Source organism: Anguilla rostrata, chromosome 7 (assembly GCF_018555375.3).
Source record: "Anguilla rostrata isolate EN2019 chromosome 7, ASM1855537v3, whole genome shotgun sequence".
Classification (NCBI taxonomy): Eukaryota; Metazoa; Chordata; class Actinopteri; order Anguilliformes; family Anguillidae; genus Anguilla; species Anguilla rostrata.
Window position 1 is genome coordinate 5301125 of NC_057939.1, and position 26795 is coordinate 5327919.

Genomic DNA, 26795 nt, shown 5'->3' on the forward strand with positions numbered 1-26795 from the left:
ATTCCTCTGCCATGGCACCTCCTGAGCTATGCCCCCCCCTGCCCGTCCGCCCCCGTCCGCCCGTCCGCTTTCTGCCTGTCTGAACAAAGAAAAAAAACACAAAAGGAAGGCAGACTGTCTAGCTCTCCTTAAAAAAAATAAAAATAAATAAATAAATAAAGCTTCAGTGTCACGTGAAAAGCTGTTTATCTACTCAATCACTGGAGCAGAGAGTAATCAGGACTCAAATCAGGCAGAACTGGAGAAGCACCACTTCACTGATGGAAGCTTTTCAAGCTAATGTTCTTTTTTTTTTTCAAATATAGAACTGTGATGAGAGCTTGTCAAACTCCAAACCAAAAAGCATCCCTCCAGTACCCTCAACTGCGGCCTCCAATTCTTTTTTTTTTTTTTTTTTTTACGAAGAGCATCCCCCTCGATTTCGGGTCTGAAAACACGGTGATTTCAATTCGCAGCCAGTAAAGGACATCGCCACGGATGATATTTGAACTCTTGAGAGCCAAAAAGTTTGAGGGGAGGACTCTTAAAGTGCGAAAACGCAGCCGCTGCCCAGAGATCAGTCGGCGGGTTATCTTTTGACCGTGCTGTTTTCGGTAAACACCCGATCAGTCGCGCACCTGTCCGCTTCGGGATTCGGAAGCAGGGCCGCAGTATCCCAAGATCCTCCGGCTGGCGGGCAGACAGGGGCACATGAAACACGGAGAAGGTCTGAAATATTCATGCTCCATTTCGAATCCAGTCCTTTCAAATGGCTGCACTGGTGAAGGAAGAAAGCCTCTGCAGCTTGGTCCCGGCTAAAGTAAAAGCCTTCAGAGACAGAGACTGAGTCCATCTCTGAGGAGCAAGCATGAAAGATGCATGGGAGGTTGCATTATACTGCAAATGTGTGCTACATAGCATGGCTACAGGCTGAAGCGCCAAGCATGATATCAGTTAAGACGCCTAAGGAGTATTTTCTAAATGCAGATGCTACATTAGCATTGCCAGATTATAAATCAAATTTATAAATATTTAGGTTATGCACTGGGAACAAACAAAAGTAATTCAGTCCCTTGAAATAAGATTATGGCCATCAGTGTTTCGTATGATTAAAATGTATCACTGCTTATGTAAGATCTGAGTCATCTCATATTTACCCACAAAACACAATTCAAAGCAGTACAGGAAAATGTTTTTAATTATTCTTGCTCGCAGGATAGAGCTTAACCCAATTTATACTTAGCATACTTAGGATTTCTGCTTTAGCCCAGGACTACGACACCGGATTCAGGTTGCCTTAGTGCTGTGCTGAAACAAAAACCTGCACCTTACCCGTACCCTTACCCTAACAAACCTTACCCTTTTCGGATAAGATTGGGCACCCCGTGCCTTAAAAGAGTCTTTAAGCCTGTCCCTTTAAGAAATGCACGCTTCACAATGACAAATCCTGTCAGAAACGATCCAGACTGAGTAAACGAGCTTAGCTTGGCAGCTCGGTTCTCATCAGCCCTGTGTTACGTGTCCTCTTCCTCTGACTCCAGAGGGGAGGGGAGGGGGGGGGGGGGAGGGCACAGCGACCTTGTAAATATTTCTCTGCTCTTGCCATCACGCTGGTTGTCTTGGGCACAGCGTCCTACCACATGCCGACGCCCATCCATCAACCACGGGCGAGAAGAATCGAACGCAGAGCGCCCGCAAGCTGTCGCTGGCTGGCGCTGAGTCAGCGTTGTGTGAATCGCACACTGATCACACCCCACAGCCGCGAGTCTGGGCACCAGACCCTCCGTTCACTGTGTGTGTAGGGCCAATGACTCGGATGGCCACGCCCACTTCCTATGACCACTTCCTGTAAGCCTCCATTGCAGAGGAAGTGCCAGCTCATCACCTATTAACATTCAGAGCACCAGCAAGGGTAGATAGGACTTTCCAATTTGACTTCCGTAGTAAAAAGTTAGAATATCAAATATGATTTAAAAAAACTGTTTTGAGGAAGGAACATTTAAGTAATGAAAATGAATGAAAAATGAAATTTGATTATATCTTATTTATAGCGGTACCAGACGTCAGCAGGCTGTCTGAAAACAGAAAACTGACCTTGAATTCCAAACGGTATAATATCACTGCAGCATGACAGTCACTCTGTCATCCAACTGCTACACTTTCAGATATATCCACAGAAACAGCTGGCATTTCTCAAATATCATCTCAGTCAGACTTAAAACATTTTTTTTTTTTAAAAACAGTTTAAATATTTGAATAGAGAATTTCATTGATCAGTTCATATCTCTGTGTTCTGTACCACAGCTCCGCCCTCTTTATTTTCTTGTGCACTTCCTGATTGAGTGCTGTTTCATAATAAAAGTACCCCTCACCTGAGCCTCCAGTAAAGCCACTGTCATTGCATGAGCTCGAATCCCATTTGACCCATGAGTTCACATGTACTGTAAGTCCTTGAAATGTGGGTCAGGACCCAAAGTGGGCTTGGAGCCTTTTAGCATGAAGTTGCTTACAGGGGAGGGAAAACCCACCATTTTATCGCATTCCAAGGAGATCCTTAAAGCCAGGCATCTAAAATATACAAAAAACTATTCTTTATAAATGTTTTTTTGTTTGTTTCTAGTCGATAATTCAGTCATAGACAAAGCAGTGCATTTTTAAATCACCAAATTTATTATTTTCTTGTTTCACCCCTCAGCTATGAACAGTACGTTCTCAGCCTGCCGCTATCTCGATAAGAAGGCAGCTGTTTTTCGACTGTGAGGTTATTTTTACTCCTGCCCACATTATGCGCTCGTGCTTTGCGGGCGCATGACGGTTCGCGGTTCGATCGCGTGGAGAGAGAGAACACCGGCAGGGTCCCCGCAGTCGCACCGACGACACCGCGTCTTCATCGTCGGCCACGAGCCGCACCGAATCATCCCGTAGATCACACGGCACCAGCGCCCATGATGATTGGACGACTGATTCCACGTACGGTTCACGACACACCTACGCGCGCACGTGCGCCTCCGTTCGATAGCAGCGATTAATACGTCCCCCTGCACGTGAAGCCTGGCCACGGCAGAAATGTGCGGTTGTTCGAAGACGGTTTGAAAAGCTGCTTTTCGCTTTTATTAATTGAAAGCGCTCTGCTCGGGGGGGGAAAAAATAGTTTTCGAGATGAGAGAAGATGAAAATTAGATGCGTGCGATCGCTTATTTATTTAATTTCTCATCATTGCGAAATCCAAGATGATCCTTTTGATGAATTATTTAATTATTCGCTTGCCATTCTCATACAAGGAAAACATAAATCTAAAAGTGGCTGCAATTGCAGAGAATAAAAACGTTGAAATAATGTATATTATTCAGCTGTGGAGAGCAAAAATGTACTGTATATTTTAGCCATCTTAAGATTCTGAAAAAAAAAGATTATTTAGTACAATCTGTTCTGTAAATAAATAGACCAGGCCAGGGTGGCAGGACATGTACAAAATTCAATACGGAGAAGGAGAGAAAACAGATAATTTCATCGAGAAGGTGGGCACCCTTTACTGCAGTGCTATAGTGAGTCAGAGGTACATCAACACACAGAGTTCTTACATGTACTTGGCCAATTTCTGGCACAATGCTTTCTATTACTTCAACGGAAAAAAAAAAATAGAGAAAAAAAACCTGGCAAGAAGGAGTAATCTCACCCACTCACACAAATAACACACTGCATCACTCAAGCAAATGGCAGCCTTGGTTCTCTGACAAACAGCTCAGAAATGTAATTTATGAATTACAAACAAATGGCTGGAACCTGAGTTTCATGCATTTAACCCCACACCTGCTGCACCAGCGGGTTTAAGCATCATACAAAAAAAAAAAAACGTATATACCTGCTTACACACACATCAGGTGAGCCCACCATCGTTACGCAGGCTTGGGGCACAGTAAGGGGTGGTGGGGCAGTTAGGGCGAGTCCAAAGGCCCTGATAGAGAAATATTGGAACACAGGATATTCTGGGGAGGCGGGACCCAACCTGAGGCCTGTTCACGGGGCCCCAAAATCCTTGGTGGCCCCCCCTGCGCTCGCTGGCGGGTTCTAACGTCAGCGTTTTGATGTCCGTGCGTCAAAAGGCATCAAAGCAAAGATAGCGTGCGACCGGCCACCTCCGCGTTAATATCAGCCCCGGTCAGATACCACGAAATGCCCTTTTTCTGCTGCTGAAATGTCAAACGACACTTCCTCCGAGATAGAGCGCCTGACAAACAAAAACAAACAGCCGCTTGTAAACAAAACAATGCTAAATAAAAAATATGAAATGCCTTGGGAGGTAAGATTTCTTTTTTGGGGGGTGGATCGGTGGAGGGTTGGAGGTCTCAGTGTCACTCCTCTCCGGGGACAAATTGCACCCGAAACCCCCCCCCCCCCCCGCCATGATTGGCGGGCGATGCAAGCTGCCACACAACGGCGCGTGAGGCACCGGAGACAGGCGCCCGTCTCCAGCTGTGAATCTGATTAGCAGCCCCCGTCCATTCATCAGGGGCCTCCTGACACCTCCCTGTCAGCCGAAATTCCGTCAGGCATTACTCATGTGGGCCGCACCGCACGGGCATGGGGGGGGGGGGGTTGGTTGGAGGGGGGGCAGCCAGGAGACCGCAGGTTTAGGAGGCGAAGCACAGCTGTGGGTGAAGTCGGCCGCCCCCCCCCCCAAGAGGGCCGGCTGTGTGCAGCTCAGAGAAAGGCACTTAACCCCGACGACCTCAGATACATCGCCAACTGTTTAAAGGACGCGGGCGAGGGGGGGGGCACCGTTCTCATGCGGCTTCGGGGCGGGGCGTCGCATTCGTCAAGAACGATAATTAATAAACAGCTGCTGGAGGACCTTAAAGCCAGGGGAACGGGGTTATAATTGCGAGTGGGGCATTCTGACAAAGAAATTAAACGAGTATAAAAAGTCATTTCAAAATTACCAAGTGTTGGTGCAGAACGTGCCGTGAAACCCAGGTTCTGCGTATCTCAGTGCCTGCGAAACCAAGCTACAGTCTACAGGAATACACATGTAGAGTGTGCAGCAGCATCGACTTCAGTGTGTCAAGCCTCCGCTACCTCTTTATGCATCGAAACTCGTGTTTCCGACATCCTTCCCGCAAAGATGATGCAAAATCCTCTTCTCTGCAAGCCCCAGGGGCACTGACTAATGTTCTCTGACAGCGGAAAAGGCGGCAGGTTTTAATATTCTCCATGCAAATGCAGGTCTTCCTCTGCATGACTTCCAGTTCTCCTTCCTTCGGTCAATTTGAATGTGAAAAGAAACCGGGTATATTTCCGTTATTGTTCCCATTGTGAAGCGACAGATGTACGCCTCCGCAAAGCTAGAATGAATGCGTCTCCGCTTTCGTCTCCTTCGGCCCTGGCCTCGTACGGCAAAAAAAGGAAAAAAAGAATAAGTTTAATTTATATGTTAATATGTCAACAAAACCATCGTCTTCGCGGAGGTGAACAGATCTTAGCGCACCTTCGTACGGAAGAAACGGCTCTGAGAAACAGGACGGGGGGGGTGGGGGGGGGGGATTTGACCCGCTTCCCCGCGGGGTGAGAACAGCGGGGGGCCGAGCGTGTTTTTTTTTCTTTCGCGCGTATTTTCGGGCGTCTGTTTTGCGTCGTTTGTCCGGTTCAAGGACGTTTTCCCGCCGGCAAGGTCGCGTCGCGGAGAACGCGCGGTGCCGACGTTTATCAGGCAGAGCCAGAGCGCGGGGGAGAGAGCGACATCCGGACACTCAATCAGGGCGAGAGCCTCATTACAGCCCGCCACGCGAGTCACGCCATGCTGTGACCCCCCAACCCCCACACCCACCCCTACCCCCCACCCCCCCACACCCCCACGCCCAGCCCTACCCCCCCACTACCCCCCCACACCCACCCCTACCCCCACTACCCCGCTACCCCCCCACACCCACCCCTACCCCCCCATGCCATATCTGCATTCGATGGCAAAGAGGAACCGTCAGAATGATGATACTCATTTTTTACGTGTTGGGTTTGAGGCTTCGGGGAAAAGTTCATGATGAGACAGGAGAGGCCATTCAATCACAGCTCTGTAGAATGCAAAGGTCACGAGTGTCCAAGATGTCAAAAACATGTTGCAGTGGAAAAAAAATTCAAAAAAATATTATTTGTTATCATTTTTTATTGAATATCCCGTGTAGTGTAGGTTTTAGGCAATGTTGACTATATGGTGCTTGCGAATAATACCAGAGACTCATGACCCCTACGGGGGACAAAAATGAATTGTCAGGTTTGAGGAGGATAACTGAATTGGGCGTCTTCAGTATCCAATTTCCCAAATCACTCAGCAAAAGTACGAGTCAACACCGATTCATACAGTGTGACATGCCTTGACCTCATAGTTACCGCACAATAAGACTCAGGGTGATGACATGCTTCCTTTCAGTCATTTATTTCAGTTCAATGCAATTCGCTTTTCCCTCCACTTTAGTCACCACTTAAAATCAAGTGCCTGGCGACATTCTTTTTTCTTGCCTTCCTCATACATCCGAAAACACACTTGATGATGTTACTGTAAAATTAAATGCATGTTCTCTATGAAAGGAAGCTCGCGTGTATATACATATCCTGTTATTTGTGTCACTATCACTGGAGGACGTACCTTCGAACGCTCCATGAATACTGAAAACATTGTAAAGCTCCATGGCAACAAGGTCACATTCTTCTGTAAAGCGAAGGATAAGTGACCCTTGCAGACTGCAGAGTGGCCATTGAATGAGTATGAGCGGGCATGCTCAGTTTCATTTGCGGAATGTTCTTGACGCGTGGACGCAGCAATCTGTTACCCCCGTACCCCCGTACCCCGTGCCGCTGTTCTACACCACCACGTTGGCGCTGGATGGCACCCGGCACGCCAACGGGCACCTGGGCGCGCGGCGGAGGTCCCGCCCGCCTCGCGTTTCCGCCATCGCCCGAAGAACCCCCGCTCCTTCCCCCCTCGCCTGTTTTCGCGATACCTACGCGCCGCTGCCTGCCCGCCTGCTCGTGAGCTGTTCGGGACCAGACCAGCGTTTGGGAACCCTCGCCGTCGCGCCCCAGGTTCGGAGTGACGCACCGCCCCTGTCAAGCGGCAGCAGGGTAAAAAGAGAGGGGCTGTTGCACAGCCACGGCTCACAGTTAAGGATCTAGAAGCTCCCGGAAGCTCCCAAATTACTCCTGTGAAGGTCTGGCATAATATTTACCCACTGCTTGTGTTTTCTGCTGCTCCAAAATGCACTAGAGTACGTCTGTGCAGTTGAGCTGAGCTGACCATGCCCAGTCATCATCGGTAAAAAGTCAATGAGGCTCATGACTGTTTAGATGCCCTTTCGTACTTCCTGTACAAAGCACAGTTATGCACATCTGCCATTCACCTCCTCCCTCTGGATCTTCCTGTTTCTTTTTTAAAAACCGTTGGGCATAGGCAAGTAGCTACGGTATATGTTTGTCAGTAAAACTCAGCGATCAGGAATTCATAACTGAACTTCTAAGGGATCTGACAAAAGCGAATGTGTTTGAATTGCACATCTTCTTAAGGTGGCTTTGATTGGATCTAGCTCCTCGGTTTATCCCTGTCTGCACAGATCTATACAGAACAACTGACAGATTAACCGGCAAATGTCACATCCAATAGGCCTTTTGGTACAAACATGCAAATGAGCCATCATGAATATCTACAGTGAATCTGAGTACATCTGCACACATTCGCAAGTTCACTCTTTCTCAAACTGCATTGTGAGTTCGACCCCGGGGGGGGGGACTTGATTTATATTTGAATTATATGTTTTTCTTGCTACCGATCTGGCTATTGTGAAAACACAAAAAGCACATCCTGAGCAAGTCCCGCCAGCGACCGCGCAGCCGGACGGAAATCGTGCTACGATGACGCGACGCTCTTTCAGGGGATCCGTTCGCTAAATAGGCCGTTTTTTTCTCCGACTTGGCCGCAGACGTTCGGCGAGCTCGCGTCCCCGACCGCGTCACGGGAAGCTCTCGGAAGCTGGCGGCTTTCGGGGCACGGCGTTTGGGATCCGCGGGGCGCGTTGAAAAGGGGTTTGTGCGGATGAGAGGTTCGCTCATTCTTCTGCGCGCGGGGGGGGGGGGGGAGATGGCGCGCGGAAATAGCTTCGCGGAGACGAGAGCTGCATCCGCGCTATCAAAAGGGGCCCCGCGCCTCCCTGCTCAATGGACCGGACGACAACGATGACAAACTCATCAAAAAAAATTTAAAAAAGAAAGAAAGAAAGAAAAAAAATGTCCCGCAGTTCCCTTTGTGGCTTCGCTACGCTTCGCGGCCAATAGGAGGAGAGACCGTACCTCGGCAGCTGCGCGGTGCTCGGGTGAGCCTGACGGAAGGCCCGGAGGACGGAAAAATCTCTCCAATCACAGCCTCCGATTAGGATGAGACGCAAATCTCTGATCAGACGACGGCCGCGCGAAACTACGTAAAACCAGGCTACGCAGCCTCGCTTTCCCATTTGGACATTCGGCAGCTTCGCTCCGAACGACGAGCGATTAGCGACTTTGCGGTGACTCACGCTCGAGAGCCAGCTCCACGCCGCACCGCTGTTACTTAAATGACGAGATTTTCGCAGCACTTCAGCGTGCTCCTGTGCTCCGTCTGGAGCCTCCGCATTTAGAAGAAGGCCCACAGGGCTTCACTCCTCTCTTTGTGTCCGAGGAGACCCCGGCCCTTGTGTACGCCGGCTTTTTTGTTTAACCCCCTATTTCAACATTTCAATTTTAAGAACCCGGTAATACTTCTTAATTTCACCTTGTGAAATAATGTCTACTGAGGGAGGATTTATTGTCAGAAACCAGGGGTTTCAAACTCAAGTAACTGGAGGGCTGCATTGTATGTGGGGTTCAGCTACCAATTAAATTAAGGCCCTGAAAACAAAGGATGCAGCCATTTTAGGGAGCCAGTCACTTCAGTTAAGCAATGAAGTTCTGAAACGCACCAAAAACCAAATGATTCTCTCTCTTTCTCTCTCTCTCTCTCTCATTACTTCACTGTTAGTCTCTCCCCTTGTATTTCCCTGCCTCTCTCTCCACCATCTTCTTAATTTACTTCCTGCTCTCTCTCTCTTCCCCCCTTTGCATTCTCTCATTCTCGCTATCTCTTTCCACCTCGATCTCAACCTCTCTGTGAGCTCTTTCTTCATCTCCCTCCCTCTCTGAACCCTCCCCTCTCCCTCTTGCCCTCTCTCTTACCTCTTTCTCTTTCTCATCCTCCCTCTCCTTCTTGCTCTCTCTCCCACCTCCCCTTCATCGCTCGTTCCCTCTCTCTCTCTGAACCCCTCACACCCTTCATCCCTTCATCACACTCTCTATCTTGAGATTTAATGTAGTTTTGGGATGAGCTCTCCTACATTTTATATAAGGGTTCAAAAGTTCAACACAGCAAGTGTCTCATTCCAGCTCTGTAATAATGAGAGTAGATTCCAACAGGGAGTGAGAGTCCCCCCCCCCCGCCAAAAAAAAAAAACATGTGGCAAGGACAGTGAAGGTTCACTATTGTGTCCGTTTGCTATACCAGAGCAAATTGATAACCGGGAACAGATTGCACCCTGTCATTCCTGATGCAGTGGCTCCGACACCAAGAAAACAATTACAAAGATGGAGAACCATGTATCCTACAATATGGGCATCTCACAGGGCCTGACCCATCGTGGACTAGCAGCGATACACTTCAGCATGAAAAACAGCCCCAAGACCAAGGGTGTCCAGATGCCTTTGGTCACATAGTGTAGTTCTGTCCGTTATGCGTTTAATGTGTCTGTGTGTGTTCCCTGAAGACCAGGATTCGATGGACTGGGCATGTCTGAAATCGCTTTAGAACGGCAGGAGAAACCACTGAACGATATTATACATTACTCATTTTGTTGCCTAGTCACAAGCCAGAAAGTTATGGGTTTTTAAATCATGAGATCTGATAGGCTGGTGTGAAAAATGTCTCATCCCAGACAAATGGACATTGACGATTAGAAAACTCTCATCTAACATTTTCAATATGGCGCATAATTCGCAGAGACTTTACGCAGAGCAGGAGCGATAAGATGACCTCCACTTCACCGCTATGACTTGTGTGGTATTTATTAGCAAAGACAAGGCAAAGGTTTAGAACGCGGAGATACAAGTGGGTGTCTCAGTCTGGCTATCTGACTGAACTCTGAAGATGAACTGCAGAATATTCTGAATCTGATTAACATTTTCATGCTTTGTTTGTGCTAAAACTACTGTGGCTTCGGGCCAGCACAAATAGACTGCCCTATTGTTCTCATACACATATTTTCTCTCTTTTTTTGTTTTTTTTTTACATACATCTGGCAAACATTCTTACCTAAGGTGTGGTGACGTTTATGTGAGAACAAGAGGTCTGATAGCACACTCTTCTGGAGCACTTATGCTGAATCACCACTCAACCTTGACAGGAATAAACTATATCCTTTTTAAAAAGCGAATGTTTATCTCCTTCTCTTATTTTCACTGCACAACATCATTTGGAATGCCCACAAATATGTTAGCGATAAAAATTTTTATAAAATAGTTACGCTTTCTTTAAATGCAAAGGTCAAAACTGAGCAAAAGAGCTCATGGTTTCCTAGAAGCATTAGTCATCTCCTATTCGATTCCAGCTAAGGCTTCAGAACTTATTCCACAAGACTGTAAAATTAATGCTCCTCACGATGGAACAAATTGGTGATTATAACGTTTTGAAGAACGGTTTCCTCTGACTGATTGATTACGAACTGACTGAAGCCAGTCAGTTCGTAAGACATGAAAGCTATCTCTCAGTATCCTTCATGACAAGGATGATCCAACACCGGCTACATTTGTTAATTAATAGCAGTGAACTACTGATACATTACTGATATACTTGGATCAAATCCCACACTTGGATCAATGACGATGCCAAGGTTTTTTGTCGCTAGTTTTTTTTTTTTAACTGTGGTACTGAGCAGCAAAAATCCCTGAGGTAAATCTGCCCATTAGAAGAACCAAATAATCTGACTTTTATCATGTCTGATTTCATTTCATTATTGACATCCTGTTCACACACGCACACACACACACACACACACACACTCGGCCTCTGAAGGGCATGAACAGTTTTTACATTATTGATAAATAACCATAGGCATCAAAGGTTTTACCATGGACACAGGTCTTTGAGCACGGACACAGTATTCCTTCGTATAATGGCAGGGGTGGGAGGTGGGGTACAAAGAAATAGAAAATAATGTCATTTAAAAGTAATTTTCAGGCCTAACAATTTTTGAATGCATTTGGGTAGATGTTTCACTGAGATCCAGTATCACAGTAATTACAGAAAATTAGCTAAAAATGATTGTAATTACTGTGGCCAGGCCACTGGTAGAGTTGTGGATGGGTAGTTTATTCCAACAGTGTGGCCCTGCCGTGCCCGATTGGCAGATATACAAGGGAAATGGAGCTCTCAATTAACTCATCACTGGCACTCGTTAACTGCAGCCTGAAATCAGTTAATTGGTAGATGAAAATGCACCAGCCTCACACAAACTCGTGAAGTACCTGTGGCTAAGGGGGAGAAGCGAGGAGGGAGTGAGTGCTGGAAGATTTTGTTCCTTTGAAGCAGGAAGTACGGACTGACCCTGGCCCTGAGTATTTCTCTAAACAAGGTCTTCCTTCCTTCCTTCTCCTCACGTTTTCAGAACCAATCAGAAACCAGTGGTAACGATGGACAGTGTTCGATCCGTGAAATAGCAGTTATTTATTGGTCAGCGGCGTGTCATTTCCTGTTGCTTTCCTGCCTCTGTTCAGTCAGGTTTTCTTGGTAGCATCGCAGCAGTGTCAGAGGTGAGTTGAGACGCTAACTCAATACTTAGCTTATTTTAAGAAAACAAATACATTTGTTAGCGTGTGCCTTCATACCACAGTCTGCTACAGTCTGTGTTTTTATCTGCACTTATTTTATGCTATGTATGACCCTATGCGAACTGTTTGGTGAAGCTGCAGCCCTCTTTTCATTTACATATGTGCCTGCACATGTGCCTGTGTTAACGACAATAAAGTTGAATTGAATTGAATTAATGAACAGCCAGTCATCTTAACAACCCTGAGCAGCCAGCACTCTAGCTGGGTAATAGCAGGACGGCTAATGGCTAACCGACATTAGTCTCTTGTGAATGGCATGTGTATTAGCCTTGCTCCCGAGCCCGCACGGCAACGCCGTAATTTAATTCAATTTGTCAGAAAGCCGCCTTTAATCTCCGGCAGAACATAACGTTGTGGTTCCTCTTTAGCCACCAGCGCCGCAGAGGGCACGTTGCTCTAAAGTCCACGCTGATTAAATTGTCACAGCTCACAAACCGTACAGGAAAGTAAAACCGAGCACCCCCGGTTTTTACACCGTGGCTACATACTTAACGGCATACGAGGGACATTGCAAGAACAGGTCAAACTTGGATGGCACATTATTTTGATTTAACCGTTGACTGAGTGTTATTTTTTAAAGAGACACACAACAAAAATGAAATATTTTACTTGCATTGATTATATCATAGTTAGTAAACTATTCAATTGATGATAATAATCACTTATTTTATTATTTTGTTTCTGTGCCGCAATATAATAATTCTCTCAGTCGCACACATCCATAGTGTCAGTGGTAGACACAGCAAGTGCACATATCTAGATTATAGCTCTAACCATACTTTGTATTTCTGTTGTATTTACAGATACAGTAATGCATGTATCAGATGGAGGTTTAACTCTAGGACCACGGTTAACCCAAAAAACAGAACACATCACATGTTAAAATAAAAGTAGCATTTTCTGCTGCTGTGTTATTGAGTTCAATTCCTTCTGGCAACCTGCGAACAGCCACTTCATCCCACGAGTGCTTCCAGATGGACTGGGACAAATATAGCAGCTGTTGTTTACTGCTGTCACAGTTTTTTTTTAAACCCAGGGACTTCACTGTATCGAAATTATACAACACAGATACCACTATATCGCATACAGGCGCATTCTTGTTTTAAATACACCTTATCTGCCACATCACTCTGTCACGTGATGTTTATTACACGGTTATTACATATGTATTACATTGTAACAATGTAATTGCAGGGCAATGACTGGTCAGTTTGGTATCTAGGCGGTTATTGGACAGGTAGTGCGGGTATGTGCTCATCTGAATGGCGTTCATGGCCTGCGATGGCGTCAATGGCCCCTCCCATGCCTGTGACTGAGGGAGTATGGGAATGGAGGAAGGCGGCTGGGGAGAACGCAAATATTCTGAGATCCTGACCTCTGACCTCTGACAGAAACAAGTCACCAATACCAACATCAGAAAACAGCAACGACACAGGGCGACAACGTACAACAACAACAACAACAACAACAATGGGCAAGCGCAAACTGCAAGGCATGTTCCATTTTAAGTGGTTCGCTTTGGGGTGCTGTTGGGGTGCTGTGTGTCACGTTTCAGATTTCTCCTTCATTGTGACCACTGGGTTGGGCGGTTCTGTCCCACCGTGTTCAAACCAGTCAGAAAACCAGAAGAAGAAGAAGAAAAAAAACGCTCGTTATTGACCCAGAGTCGGGATGATTACGTCGAGCGAGTGAATCAATTCAAGGCGCTCTTGAGCGATTGCTTCTCAGATGCCTCCTTTATATCCGTCAGATCCACTTGATTTCCTGAGTCTCAGACCATCGCTCAGTCCCCCTCCTTTAAAATGGAACCCCGGGTTGATCTACCGCCCGCGAAAAAACGGCTCCCATTCATTAGGAGGCCTATCAGATTCGACTGGACGGGAACCCGTCGCAAACAGTGTCCCGGAGTGAAGGCTTTCCCGTTAAAGATTCACATCTCGTGCTCGGAGAGGAGGAGATGGCGAGAAAATCGGGGGGGGTGGGGGGGGTGGGGGTACGGGGGGCGGCTGAAATCTCGTTCCAGCTTGCTCCTGTTGGGAGAAAAAGGCAAATGCCTTCTCCATTAAGGGCCTGACACCTCCCGCGCTCGTCTGACAAATGGGTTTTTCTGCGGTGGCCAGACAGAGACAAAGACATCAGCGTGGGCCGATTACAGCCCCCCCTCCCTCCCCCCCGCAGCAAATTCAATAATCCCGGCCCACCCCTTTGTTTAAAGTGTGATTTAGCTGGTGCGATGGGGGCCCGGTGCTACGTTTTGACTGAGTTCTGCCAGAGCCTGGACCCCGATGGGTTTCCCCCTGCTTTTCTAGACCAGGGTGTGTGCATTACTGACGCATTACAGATGGGCTTATTATAGTTTAAAATGCTCACGTGTCAAAAATTAAGATCAAGATTAACATTAAACCTGTATTAAAAAATTGTATGTACTTTTGCATGAAAACTGAATCGTTTACATGAAGTTCTGACAAACTGAATGTATGAACTATGTTCAAAGTTGTATGTTTATTTAGTGCAGTAATTTGTAGCACTTCCCCCGCAGTTCCCCAGAAATAAAACCTTTCTTTAAATGATTACATGCAAAAGTCTAGATTTGCCTTTCACAATTCTGGTCTTTCCAGGGCAACTGTACAGTATGTAGGCAGATCAGTGACTGATTTAATCATGGAGGGAGAAGTTCAGTTTATCTGGGGACAAAGATGGAGGCTGTTGACATTCCCCCAAAGACTGACAACCACTTTAGGATGGAAACAGTGAGGGCAGTTGCTTTGCTCAGGGCTGTGGGTCACATGGGGCACACAGACTGCCACTGATTGGTTCCTGAGACAGGAGCCACGCCCCTTACCTTGTGGAACAGCTAGAGGAGTCCCCTTCCGGAGCTTCAGGAGCTGGGCAGCAGAACTGGTGCAGGACTGTCTGGTTTCTGTGGAGGAGAATAACAGTAAATTTAAACGGTCACATGACTCAAACTGAAGGTTTACATTGGTGAACTGCAATGATTTCACAGGAAAGTCTGGATTATACGGAAGGGAAAGAGGGGAGATAGCCGTAAAAACACTTTTTTTTATGGAAGACAGAAGTTTAGAGGATGATTTGCATTTACTGATAGCGAGTACACAAAATGGCTTGAGTTAATCAGAAGTACGGAAGTTCTGTGACATTCGAAAAATTCAGCTAAAGCTGGTCTTAAGAATATGGCTGTAAAATTGACTTCACTTGCTCTGTGACAACAAACAGGCCAAGTTGACAAGCAGAGTTCAGCACAGGGAGAGCAGTGAGGAAAGCAGGAGATCAGTCGCTTCCAAATTAAAATGAAGACCGTGACATCCAAGGAGGCGCCGCAGCCCTTTTGCGTGGGTTTACAGAAAGCGCTGCATCTGGGGTTCGGCTGCAGATCAAAATAAATAAAGCGGCAAAGCACCCTGAAAGCTGGGTCCTCCAAGAGCTTGTGTCTCCGATAGCTCACGTCTCCAAGAGATTATGTCTCAGAGAGCTTGTGTCTCCAAGAGCTAGTGTCTCTAAGAGCTTGTGTCTCAAAGTGCTCGTGTCTCCAAGTTGGTGTCTCCAAGAGCTAGTGTCTCTAAGAGCTTGTGTGTCCAAGAGCTAGTGTCTCTAAGAGCTTGTGTCTCCAAGAGCTAGTCTCTCCAAGAGCTAGTGTCTCCAAGAGCTAGTCTCTCTAAGAGCTTGTGTCTCCAAGAGTTGGTGTCTCCAAGAGCTAGTGTCTCTAAGAGCTTGTGTGTCCAAGAGCTTGTGTCTCTAAGAGCTTGTGTCTCCAAGAGCTAGTCTCTCCAAGAGCTAGTCTCTCTAAGAGCTTGTGTCTCAAAGTGCTTGTGTCTCCAAGAGAGTGCCTAAGAGCTTGTGGTCAAGAGCTTGGGTCTCAAGAGCTAGTCTATAGAGCTTGGACCCAAGAGCTGGGTCTCAAGAGCTTGTTGGATCTCCAAGCTTTGTCTCAAGAGTTGGTCTCAAGAGCTGTGTCTCTAAGAGCTGGAGTGGTCTCAAGACTTGTGTCTCAGACCGCGGCAAGTGTCTCAAGAGCTAGTGTCTCAAGAGCTGTGTCCAAGGCTGTGTCCAAGAGCTTTTGGGCTCAGGCTAGTTCTAAGAGCTGTTCCAGAGTTGCAAGAGCTGTGTCAGATGCTCGCGGTCCATAGAGCTTGTGTCTCCAAGAGCTTGTGTCTCTAAGAGCTTGTGTCTCTAAGAGCTTGTGTCTCTAAGAGCTTGTGTCTCTAAGAGCTAGTGTCTCTAAGAGCTTGTGTGTCCAAGAGATTGCATCCCCAAGAGCTGTGTGTCTCCACGGCGATGACGAACGAAATCAAAAAAACAGCCACAGCTCTGAGATGGGCCGGGGAACGGCGCCAAGGGCCACGAGCGGAATCCGAACCTCCGTCTCCGTGGCGGGGTCTGCTGGATCTCGCGCCCGCCGCGGGGGACCGGCGTGACCTTGACCGTCCCGCCGAGAGCACAGGTGGCGCTTTTATAACGAGGAGGAAGGCATTTCGCGGACGCCCCCCTCCCTCGGTCATACGGTTCTGGTGGGGCCGGCCCCCGTTCCGGCGTTGGTGGCGGATCCTATTAGCTCTGAGTCACACATTCAGAGCTCGCTTCATTCTACCGAGACATGCAGGCGTTAAAAAAAAAAAAAAAAATCCGGTATTCACCAGGCACATCCTCATACTTTCCTTCTACGGTTTAAGTTATAATAGAAATATAAATCCCTGGTATAGGGAAAAAAAAAAAAAACAGTGCACTTGCACAGTAAAAGGAAGAATCTACAGTTTATGTATTTGTGTTAGGGTATTTATCTGGTTTCTCTCCTTTTTATTTTACTGTGTAGTAAAATTTAGTTAGAGACAACACTTGGGCGTTTCTCCTCTTTATTCAGGAGAGGGCGACGGAAATCAATGCAACGAAACAATTGTTGACTGAACACGGTCGACGCTGATTAATGTATATTAACCTCCTTTACGGAATAGAAAGGGGTCATTTGTGCTTTGAGAATTAAGCAGGCATGCCCAACAGAAAGCCCAATCGACTGCAGGAATATTCTTTTTTAAGTGAATCACTCAGCAAGCACAGTATTTTTTCTAAAAGGTTAATGAGCTCCTTTCTTGCACATGGCTTAACTGATGGCCCTGACATTGTCAGATGTGAAAATGGTGTGATTTTTTTAAAGAACAATGAAACACCAGAAAATCAGAAGAAAGGTGTGCCCATTCCCTCGCTCCTCGTTTTCTCCCAATCCCCCTTTTCCCTCATTTTTTTCTCAGTCCTCGGTGATGAAACCGGGCGACGACAGCGGGGTACGAGATGGATTCGGGGGGTCTCTCCAGATTACTCATGTTGCCGTGGAACATCGTCAATAAACTGGTCCACCGGAGAGCCATCAGGACTTGGGTTTGGGACAGAAGGGGGGGTAATTTAGCAAAGGGAACAATACCAGTGTCCAATAGCATCTCTAACAGTCCAGTCCCTCCCAGAAGACAGCTGCGTGTGACAGATTACACATTTAATGACCGTGGAAAATTACACCCGGGATGGATTTATTTTTTTTATTTTTTTTTTTTATAAATCACTGGGTAATTTCACTCTGGCTTCCCAGTGGACAGGCCCATTCTGGATGTGTGTGTGTGTGCGGCGGGAGTGGTGGGGTTTGTGGCGATGGCTCTCCCCCCAACGACCCCCCAACCCTTGCTCTCACAGGAGGCACAAATTCACCACAAGAATTTCATTAGACAGGAGACGGGGGGGTGTTGGGGGGGGGGGGGTAGCAGAGTGATGGTGGTGGTTTGGGGTCCTTCATAGACGCCGTGTGAAGCTGAATTCAAGAACTCCTAAGATAAGAACCCCACCATATATCCTCAGCCTGAACAGCGGAAAGCCTCAGGCCATTTGCAACTGTAAGAACCGAAGGACGCGGCCAAATCAATTACCATCGTTAATGAGTCTTCTGATTGTGTTTTAATGGCCATGGCACAACAATGGGATTTTTTTTTTTTTAATTGCGACGGTGCAGAAATCCACCAAGGTGGCAGGCAGACAATGGCAGGGGAAGCCTCAGGGGCCAGATGAGGAAGCTGCACTGACACCGACTCTGGCTCAGGTACAAGGAATGGAGGGGAGAAAAAAAAAACTAGTTTTGTTCACACCCGATTTATGAAGCGTACTGTGACAAACACGCAGTGCCGCATTCAAAAGGGAAAAAAAACCTCTCGCTCCCGAGAGATAAAATGTTTTGTGTCACTTCCTTCTAGTGACGGCAGGCTGTACGCATCACATCCTGCGGGTTTGTTTGTCTGTGCCGTTTGCTCAGCGGAAAGTATAAACCCCGGTGACAGAGAAGGCTTTTTGCGAAGGTTATGAATTATGCGTGAGCAGTTGATAGCCAGCAGAAAGCTTTCCGCCTTGAAACGACTGGGCTGAGCTGGATTAGAGGGCTATTTATTTTATTTTTATTTTTTTTGTTGCAGGTGAATTCACCGGCTCACCATCTGAGAGCAGGTTGAATGGTTTCATCTCAGTTCTCTGCTTTCTTTAATGCTCTGAAGAAGACGGCGAGAACGATGGAACAAATTTTGATTCGCCTCGAGGGAGACTCAGGTTAACTGTCCCGACCCTATCGATCCGAGAAGCCGTATGAGAAAAGGTGGCTCTGAGGCATTAAAAAGTAAAAACACTGTTTATTTTTAAATGGCAAAAGTGCTGATATATAAATGTGCAGTGAAATGGTTTATTTATCCCTGCCATTAACATGCACATAAGCAAGTGCAATTATTTATTTAGGAATGCATAATTTAACTTGGAGCTGAATCGCTTGCCAAAAATAAATATGGATTAAATTTATTGTAATACTCAGATATAAACTTATGTAGAAGGCATACAAGAAGAGTACAGGAGTATATAGACCTTTAATTTAATGCATCAAAAATGCATTAAAAAATGTCCTGGTGCTTTTTCATGACATACCACAATGGTAAATGCATTTATGTGTGAACTGGTGAAATTAAACTCAATAATTTTTAAACAAACAGGGATCTAGAATAATGCTTAGTGGTTTTTACTGACACGTCATTCACCTGAACCCCTTTTGTTCTTGCCTTCATCATGAATTCTCTATTTGCAGGAGTGGTTTCACCTCATTACTGATAAACCTATTCCCTAAATGTAGGTCTAATTCAGTATGACCATTAAAGTTTTTAAATAATCTATTTTCTCTGCATTGCCCTGGAACAGATTGCTTAAATATTAACCTTTAGACTGGCAGAAATTTATTACTGCTATGAACTTTTAAATTAGAGCACCATGAATAATGTAATTTTCTGCCTTTCCCAAGACAACTCTTAATTTTTGATTATCTTCAACTATTAAGTTCCTGCAGGGAAATAAAAACAGCTTGCAAGTTTTAAATAATGCCTTTCCTCCTCGTAGACTGAGATCTGAGATCATTCTGCGTTTCTGAGTCAGCAAAACAACATGATTATGTTTTAAAATTGATTACACCACATGACCATGGCTGGTATACACCAAATGCACATGGTGTAATTCTATAGCATTAGCCCGATATTTCGTTTTTTGAACAGATAAAAAGGACACTCACTAACACACACACTCTCTCTCCCTCTCACACACACACACACACACTCACACACACACACACGTCCATTTTATTTTATGAAAAAAAGTTTCCCCTAATTTCCACTGTGGAGGTCATTCTAATACTGAGAGATCCTGCAGGCACACTTTTATTTACTGGCATTTAGCAGGTGCTTTTATACAAACACAAGTGCAAAGATCAGTGATCGAAATGCAGTACTTCCCAAGGGAGCGAAAAGTATAGGCCCTAGAGAGAGCGCGAGTGCAAGAAGAGCAGACTCAACTGACAACTTGTCAACCACCCCATTGAACATCAAACTTAGGTACACAAGCACTGTGAGAACAAAACCACCCTAATGAGAATTAAACTTAATTAAATGAAGTTTCACAGCCCTAAAGTCAGACTGATGGGGATGACGCAAGTTCTTCTGTGTGATGAAAGCCGAGAGTTGATTGGTGACAGCATGCTCAACTGTCTGAGCTATAAATGTGAGGGGAGAGACTGGTCGGTATTTGTCAACACTAGAGGGATGAGGATTGGGTTCCTAGAGGGGGGATGGGGGGCATGAGCCTGCTTGAAGGATGAGGGAAAGCAGCTGGGGGGGGAGTAGGGGAAGGCGTGAGAAGGTAATATGGGGGGCAGGGAGACTCGGCCATCTTAAGGGACTTGAAAGATGTCAGCAACTCTCTGCTGAAAGTAGACAATAAATTCCCCCACAAAGAAGGTAGAAGGAGCCGTGTCCAGGTGGGAATAGGTGTAGTACAGTTCTACACTATTTCCCCTAATGAACTGATGAACATTAACAAGACACCTGCACTAAGAATAGAATACGTCTCCACAAAAAGGTGTCATCCGCCCCCACTGAACATCAATCAACCCCCCCCCCCTTTTGCCCCCCAACCTCAAATCACCATAAAGATTACCGTAGGTTTTATGTGAACCACGATATTATGAATTGGGACTGAGGCAATAATCATAATCACAAAGGCCTGACCTTTCGTCCGGGCCGATCACAGAGGCGCTGACGCGCACCTGACACTAGAGGCAGCAGCGAGCAGCCGGCGCTCTCTCTTAACCGCCTCCCCCATTCAGCCGCTCTCAAACCGGAGCTCCGTCCGCCATGCGCACGCGCACACGCACACGCACACGCACACGCGTGTTAAACCGAACGCTATAAAAACCGCACGGTGATACTCAACGAAATGAGCCTGTGATTAATTCGAGTCTCCTCTCCTGGCACCGGGAATATTTGGCTTATCTTTGGATGTGGATTTTTGGCTGTCGTTAAGTCGTTAAAACACGCAGACGTGAGTGTGACTGAGCTTGTCCTTTTTTGTAAAACACTTGTCACACCACATTAAACATTAAAATGAACGGAGACACCTGTTCGTCTCCGAGCAAAAAATTGATGTAAGCAGATAATATGGGTTTTAAATCCACGGCTTAAAATTGTGTCCACTGTATTGTCTCTTATCTCTCCAGGTATTGTTCTTCTGATTCCAGTGCCAAGCATAGGAAACCTATCAGCTCCTGCATATAAGCTTTTGCTTTTGGGCATAATAGTTTGTACTCTTTCATGTTGTGGCTTCCTGTGATTTCCCACAAATCTGTTGGTATAACAACTATTTTTTCTTTTTTATAGAGAGGATTTCCTTCAGTTGCTTGAACCATCTTTGTGTGAATGCCTGGTTCACCTTGGTTATTTCTCAGAGAATTATTTCTCTCACAGTCATTTCTCTGGCCAGTCTGGTGTACTATTAAAGATAGCTCTAATGGACAATAATTGATGGTACATTGATTGATTACCTCTACATAATTCTTCATTGGGGCATAGCTTTGTATAGCAGCCAAAAGTATAGGAGAGTACAGTATGTGTTGGGGTGTTGCTTAGCTGAGAAGGCAAATGTTTTTTCTTTGACTATGATCCAATGACAAGTCCTGGATGTTTTTTTTTGTTTTGTTTTGTTTTTTTAAACCTGGCTTTTCATGACAATATTTCTAAACTAAACTGAAGGGCAGATGTTTCCTAGACCGACTAGGCAGTTTTCAAAGTCATGATGCACCAAAAAAAGGCTTCAAAATCTGTGCCAGAAATTATTTGTGGAAAAAATGTTACATTTGTTCCAAACCAGTGAAGAAATCTGTGCATCCACTTCTGTATCAGTTGATATTCTCTGCCGGAGTTTCGCTTGCTGGAAAAACAGCTGACCTATTTCTTATATTCTCAGACCATTGGTGCAGCATCTTCTCATTCTTCACATTAAATAATTCATGTAGAGTGCATAATGGCCACGAAAGGTTAGAGCTTTAACAGGAAAGATGGCGCTTTTATTTAGTAAACTGCAGTCATACGAGACAAACAACCATAGAAATCGGAGCTGTCGGGTGACTGCATCACAGCCACATTAGCTTGCAGTCCCCACCTCCTCTGCAATCGTTGCCCCGTGTGATTTATAGACAAAGGAGCAAGTGAGTGCTTAACATTCATTAAAATCATAACTGCCTTTTTTTTTTCGAACGTATTTCTGGTCTAGGGGGAAATACGAGGTTAGAGTCAAGAGTCAGTCTGTGCTGGATTAGCTTAAGAATGGAGTCTTAAGGAAGGAAATCCATTCAGACCACTTCAGTGTGAAGCGGGAGCGTGGCTGTGTTTAATCACCCTGGCTCTCTATCCATCAGCGTTTAATCATCCTGGCTCTCCATCCATTGTCTGTTTTACTCTGTTTTCGCCCGGCGATCAGTCTAAACCGAACGAGCCACCCGGTCGCCTCACAGACAGCGTAATTTAACCTGCTAGCGGTCTGCTAGGGGGGGGGGTAGAGGATTATCCCACTGACTGACTGCGGTAGGTGGAGCATAAACTGCTCACTCCCTGTCGTGAGCGGAATACGACTTCCTGATTGACGGAAGGGGCGGGGTTTAACATGCTGACTGAAAAGGGAGGGTTTTAACTTGATTGACTGAAGGGGTGGGGCTTAACATGCTAACTGAAAGGGGAGGGTTTTAACCTGATTGACATAAGGGGTGGGGCTTAACATGCTAACTGAAAGCGGAAGGTTTTAACCTGATTGACAGAAGGGGCGAGGTTTTAATATGCTGACTGAACATGCTTGCTGAGCTCAGAGAAGTGTGGGTTAGAAAGCGGTTTGAAACATAGATTTGGAAAGATCAGCCGCAGAGAGCACGAACACAAAGAGAGGACAAAGACCACGTGCCCGAGGGCCAGAGAGAAGAGAAAGAAAAAGAGAAAGAGAAAGAGAAAGAGAAAGGATACATCCATCCCCCTCCTTCTCCCCATGGCCTTTAAGCCCCAGCCTAAAATAGCTTATTCTGACTCACCCGAGTATATTATTGTGAGAGTCCCACTCAGGAAAGTCTCTCCCAGAACACAGCATTATACGGACCAGGGAGGGGGAAAAAAATGCAATCACCGGATGCTCTTTGGAACAAATTTTACATAATTTGTTTGTTATTGAAGACGCTTTTTTATCAAGGTCAACTCAAAATGGAAATCATGTGATATGTTTTGTGCAAGAGTGGAGTCCTGAGCAGCGAGTGGGCCAATCCAAGCCACAGAGATCTTTCTCTTGCTCACAAACATCACTCACCGACAGGAGAATCGGCGGCAATGTGATCTATATGCCATTAAATGGGCTGTCGCAGAATAGCTACTCTCCAACACAGGAACATTTCTGGTGGCAGTACTGGAACAGAGCTTATATGAGGGACCACATGTACTCCAGAGTAAGATGTACTCTTAAGACATTTTTGAAAATAAAAATAAAAATCGAAATCATGTCATGTTTGGCCGAGAGAATATACAGTAAAATGTCCAGTGTTAATTCAACTCTTAACAGTGTTACTCCAACTCTTAGCTCAGTGTTAAAGCAACTCTAACAGTGTTAATTCACCTCTTAACAGATTACATAATGGTCCCACCCTGGAACGTGACTGTCAGATTGAAACACTGTTAGCGTTGAATTAACACTGGACATTTTACTGTGTGAGACCCAGATGAGAACTGCATATAGAACAGGGAGCATCGACATGGCGGGGACCCCCCCAGCTCAGGGTAGGGACACCCCAGAGCCCTCCCTCAGGGTTTACCAGGACTCTACTTTAACTCATGCTTCAGTTCCCTCACACTCATCTGCACACTGAACACTGAGCACTGAGCACTGAGCACTGAGCACTGAGCACTGAGCAGTGAGCACTGAACAGTGAGCACTGAACAGCAACAGCTGCTGAGAGTCTAAGCCGTTCCCCACTGTACCCCGGGCCTGTGTGATGCAAAACCAGGTCATCCAATCAGACGACGGATGGGGATGCGGGGGGTGGGGGGGGGGGAGAGACGCACCAGAGAGAGGCTTAGAGGAAGGAAGTTTGCCAGAGGCGAGAGGAGCCTACGCACACTGCTTACGGCCTGCTGGGATAGATGTAGTCCTTGGCGTTGAATTAGTCAGACATGTTGTACACACCGACGCGAGTGTGCTGCACGCTCAGCAGTCCCCACTCATCCCAGCCAGATGTTTCCGCCGTAATCTTCAGAGTGATGGTGAAAGTCACATGACCCGCTGACAAGCGGAAATCTCCCTGTTTGACGAATTAATCCGAACAGAGTTTTCCGGTGTTCAGGATCTGTGGCAATGGGCAGCTAAATGACTGGACTTGGAAGGTGAGAGGCAGGAGGAGAAATTGATTGGATGTTTGCAGTCACCTTATCACCCGACTTCATGCAGCAGATGGGGTTTTGTAATTTGTCTTGGTCAAAAGTGCTTTGTGACCTCATGTTTCAAAGGGAGACGGGCTGAGAACTCAGTCAAGAACAACTGTGTAGTGTCCTGGGTCTGAAGGTTATTTTAGACTGAGGGGGTCCCCCTTACTGGGACTGCACTCACGTATGGAATATACAAATTTATCCAGAAACGTACACAGTAAAGTGTTAATTCAACTGTAACAGTGTTCATTTAATTCAATTCTTAACAGATAACATTTGGTCCCACGTTCCAGAGTGGGACCGGATGTTATTTGTTAAGTGTTGAATTAACACTGCTCGAGGTGAATTAACACTGGACATTGTACTGTGTAATATAAAATACTAAACAACCCCCCCCCCCCTCCCACACACACACACACATGCATTTTTTATCCCCTCGGTTGTGCATCCTGAGTCACACTTTCCTCTCCCATACCCACAGAGGCAGCTGAAATGGAGGACAGGTATGTCCTGCAACACAATAAGGACTGATTATTTGTAGGCCTGTGCCTCATCATTAGGAGGAACCAATGCTATAGACTACAGAGGGGTGGTGACATTCCGACACTTTATCAGTACCCATTGATGCTAACACTTTTTATCAAGAGAGTAATTATTTGCATTGTGTTCACCAGTGCCTTGCATTCGAATAGGCGACCTATAAATAGATGTAGACTTAAAAGCACAGTTTAATGCTGCAATCAAGCCAGGGTTTTTTGCAAGGAAATGCCAGCATTCTCATTCAGGGACCGTTCCATTTAATATCCTGCATCACATACTGTAGCATCACTTGCTATTGACAGGGACAATACAAGGACAATATGTTCCAGCCTACAGCGACGGGTTTATGGTATTTGTTTTCCTGTCTGAGTAAGGTCATATGTACATGATATGCGTATTCTACGGGCTAAATCCTGACCTTTGACCTGGAGAGATTAGCACCAGGCCAAATGGCACATTTTAAAATATGGCTCTTAGCGGCAAAACATCAGCTCTCAGGGGTATTAAACTGAATCAGGCGGCTTGAATGAGGAAAGCTCAGTTCTGAGACCTCAGCTTTCCATGCAGCCGCGTCGTCTCTGTAAAATGGCCGAACTGTTGTGGGTCGGACGTGACGCAGATCGCGTGAGACGGTCGCTGGCTCGCGGCCCGATAAGGGCAGTCAGAACCATTCCCGTCAGGGATACGGCACCACACTCAAGGGCCAGGGCGTGAGTCACCGGCCTAAAAATACCCCTCTGGCCTTCACCTGAGATTAGCGACGCGCGCGGCTTTTGTGACGCAACGATACGGAACGAGCGACAACAAAGCCGTTGATCATTTAACGGCAGTAAAACTGAACGTTGTCACAGCAACATGACTGCTAGCCCTGCATCACCTCCAAACCAGAAATAAGTAACTTTTTAGATGTACAGTAAAGCATCAAAAGCATCTAATTGGTTCTTCCCAGAGAATGTGGCCGTGGCTCTTTCTTCCCAATTTCAAAACTAGTTTTCCTGTGGATGGCATTCTGCCTGTGCCCACATTTAGCAAATTTGGCAAAAGGGCATTTATTTGATTTCAATTCAAGAGCCTGACAGGACATGGCCCCAAAGGTGTCCAGTGTGAATTTCTGCAGCTGGGAGGGAGAATCGGTTCCTCGAGTCTAATCTGTCTCTTCTGTGCTGCACCAGCGTGGAACACACTCCCAGGGAGAGCCGTGTAATGGGCATTTTCTGAACTCCTGTTTTCAACCAGGAAGCATTTTATGACCCCAGGGTCTAGGAGAGTATGTTGTGTGCTACTTCCTCCATTTTAGCAATCCTTCTTCTTGAAATCAGCAGATGTGGTGTAAGGAAGCATGTGATTTGGTTCACCAATATTAGCAGGCCTTGGTTCTTGGTACTTATATTACTTATACTAGGTATGCTTATATTCCTTCTCTGACCAGAGAGGCACTCATCCTAGCCAGAGTCTGCCGGCAACACAGGCTAGGGGACAGTCATTAAACTCCAGACACAGACACTTTTCATGTGTTTCCGGTTTAATGAGCCTGTCTGTCGCCGTCTGCGATGAGCACAGCTCAGATGTGAGGGTCACAGCAGCTCAGCACTCCCCCTCTTGTTCACTGACTCCAGCTCAGTTTAGCTTGTTTGTGATGTCACACTGCAGGTTCCTTCTTCTGCTCGGGATTGAGCGGATCGTCCAATCAAAAGGAAAGGCATCACATCGACAAAAAAAAACAAGCTTAAAAGCTTTTTTTTCCTCTCTCTCTCAGATTCCTGCTTCAAAGCGGTCCGTCCCGTGATCCTGATGCTGGCAGTCATAATTGGGTCAGTCCCCTATCCTCCTGTTTTTCTTTCTTTTTTTTTCTTTTTCTTTTCTTTTTTTTTTTACAGTTCCGCATCCCTCTTCAAAAGCTGAGCTGAAAGCAGGCAGGTTTCTCAGGCAATGTCTGTCCCTGATACTTGCCTTCCCGCACTGTCCCCAAGCCTTCATTAAAATACAGAGCGTTAGCACGGAGGCAAGGGGAGAAATGGTGACAGTTCAAAAAATGAGAGGTTC

At 46.1% G+C, this 26795-nt stretch overlaps 1 protein-coding gene across 3 annotated transcripts in view; it reads right to left on the reverse strand.

Annotated features, from left to right (window-relative positions):
- LOC135258829 (IQ motif and SEC7 domain-containing protein 3-like) overlaps positions 1-26795 on the reverse strand; it is a 113317-nt gene that overhangs the window by 79036 nt on the left and 7486 nt on the right. For 2 of the 3 annotated variants that reach the window (XM_064342446.1, XM_064342447.1), the window contains exon 2: positions 14753-14830. In XM_064342446.1, the coding sequence (XP_064198516.1) occupies positions 14753-14830 (78 nt within the window). Of the gene's footprint in view, positions 1-14752; positions 14831-26795 lie in introns of those variants that run through there. The other variant, XM_064342448.1, reaches the window with a different exon arrangement.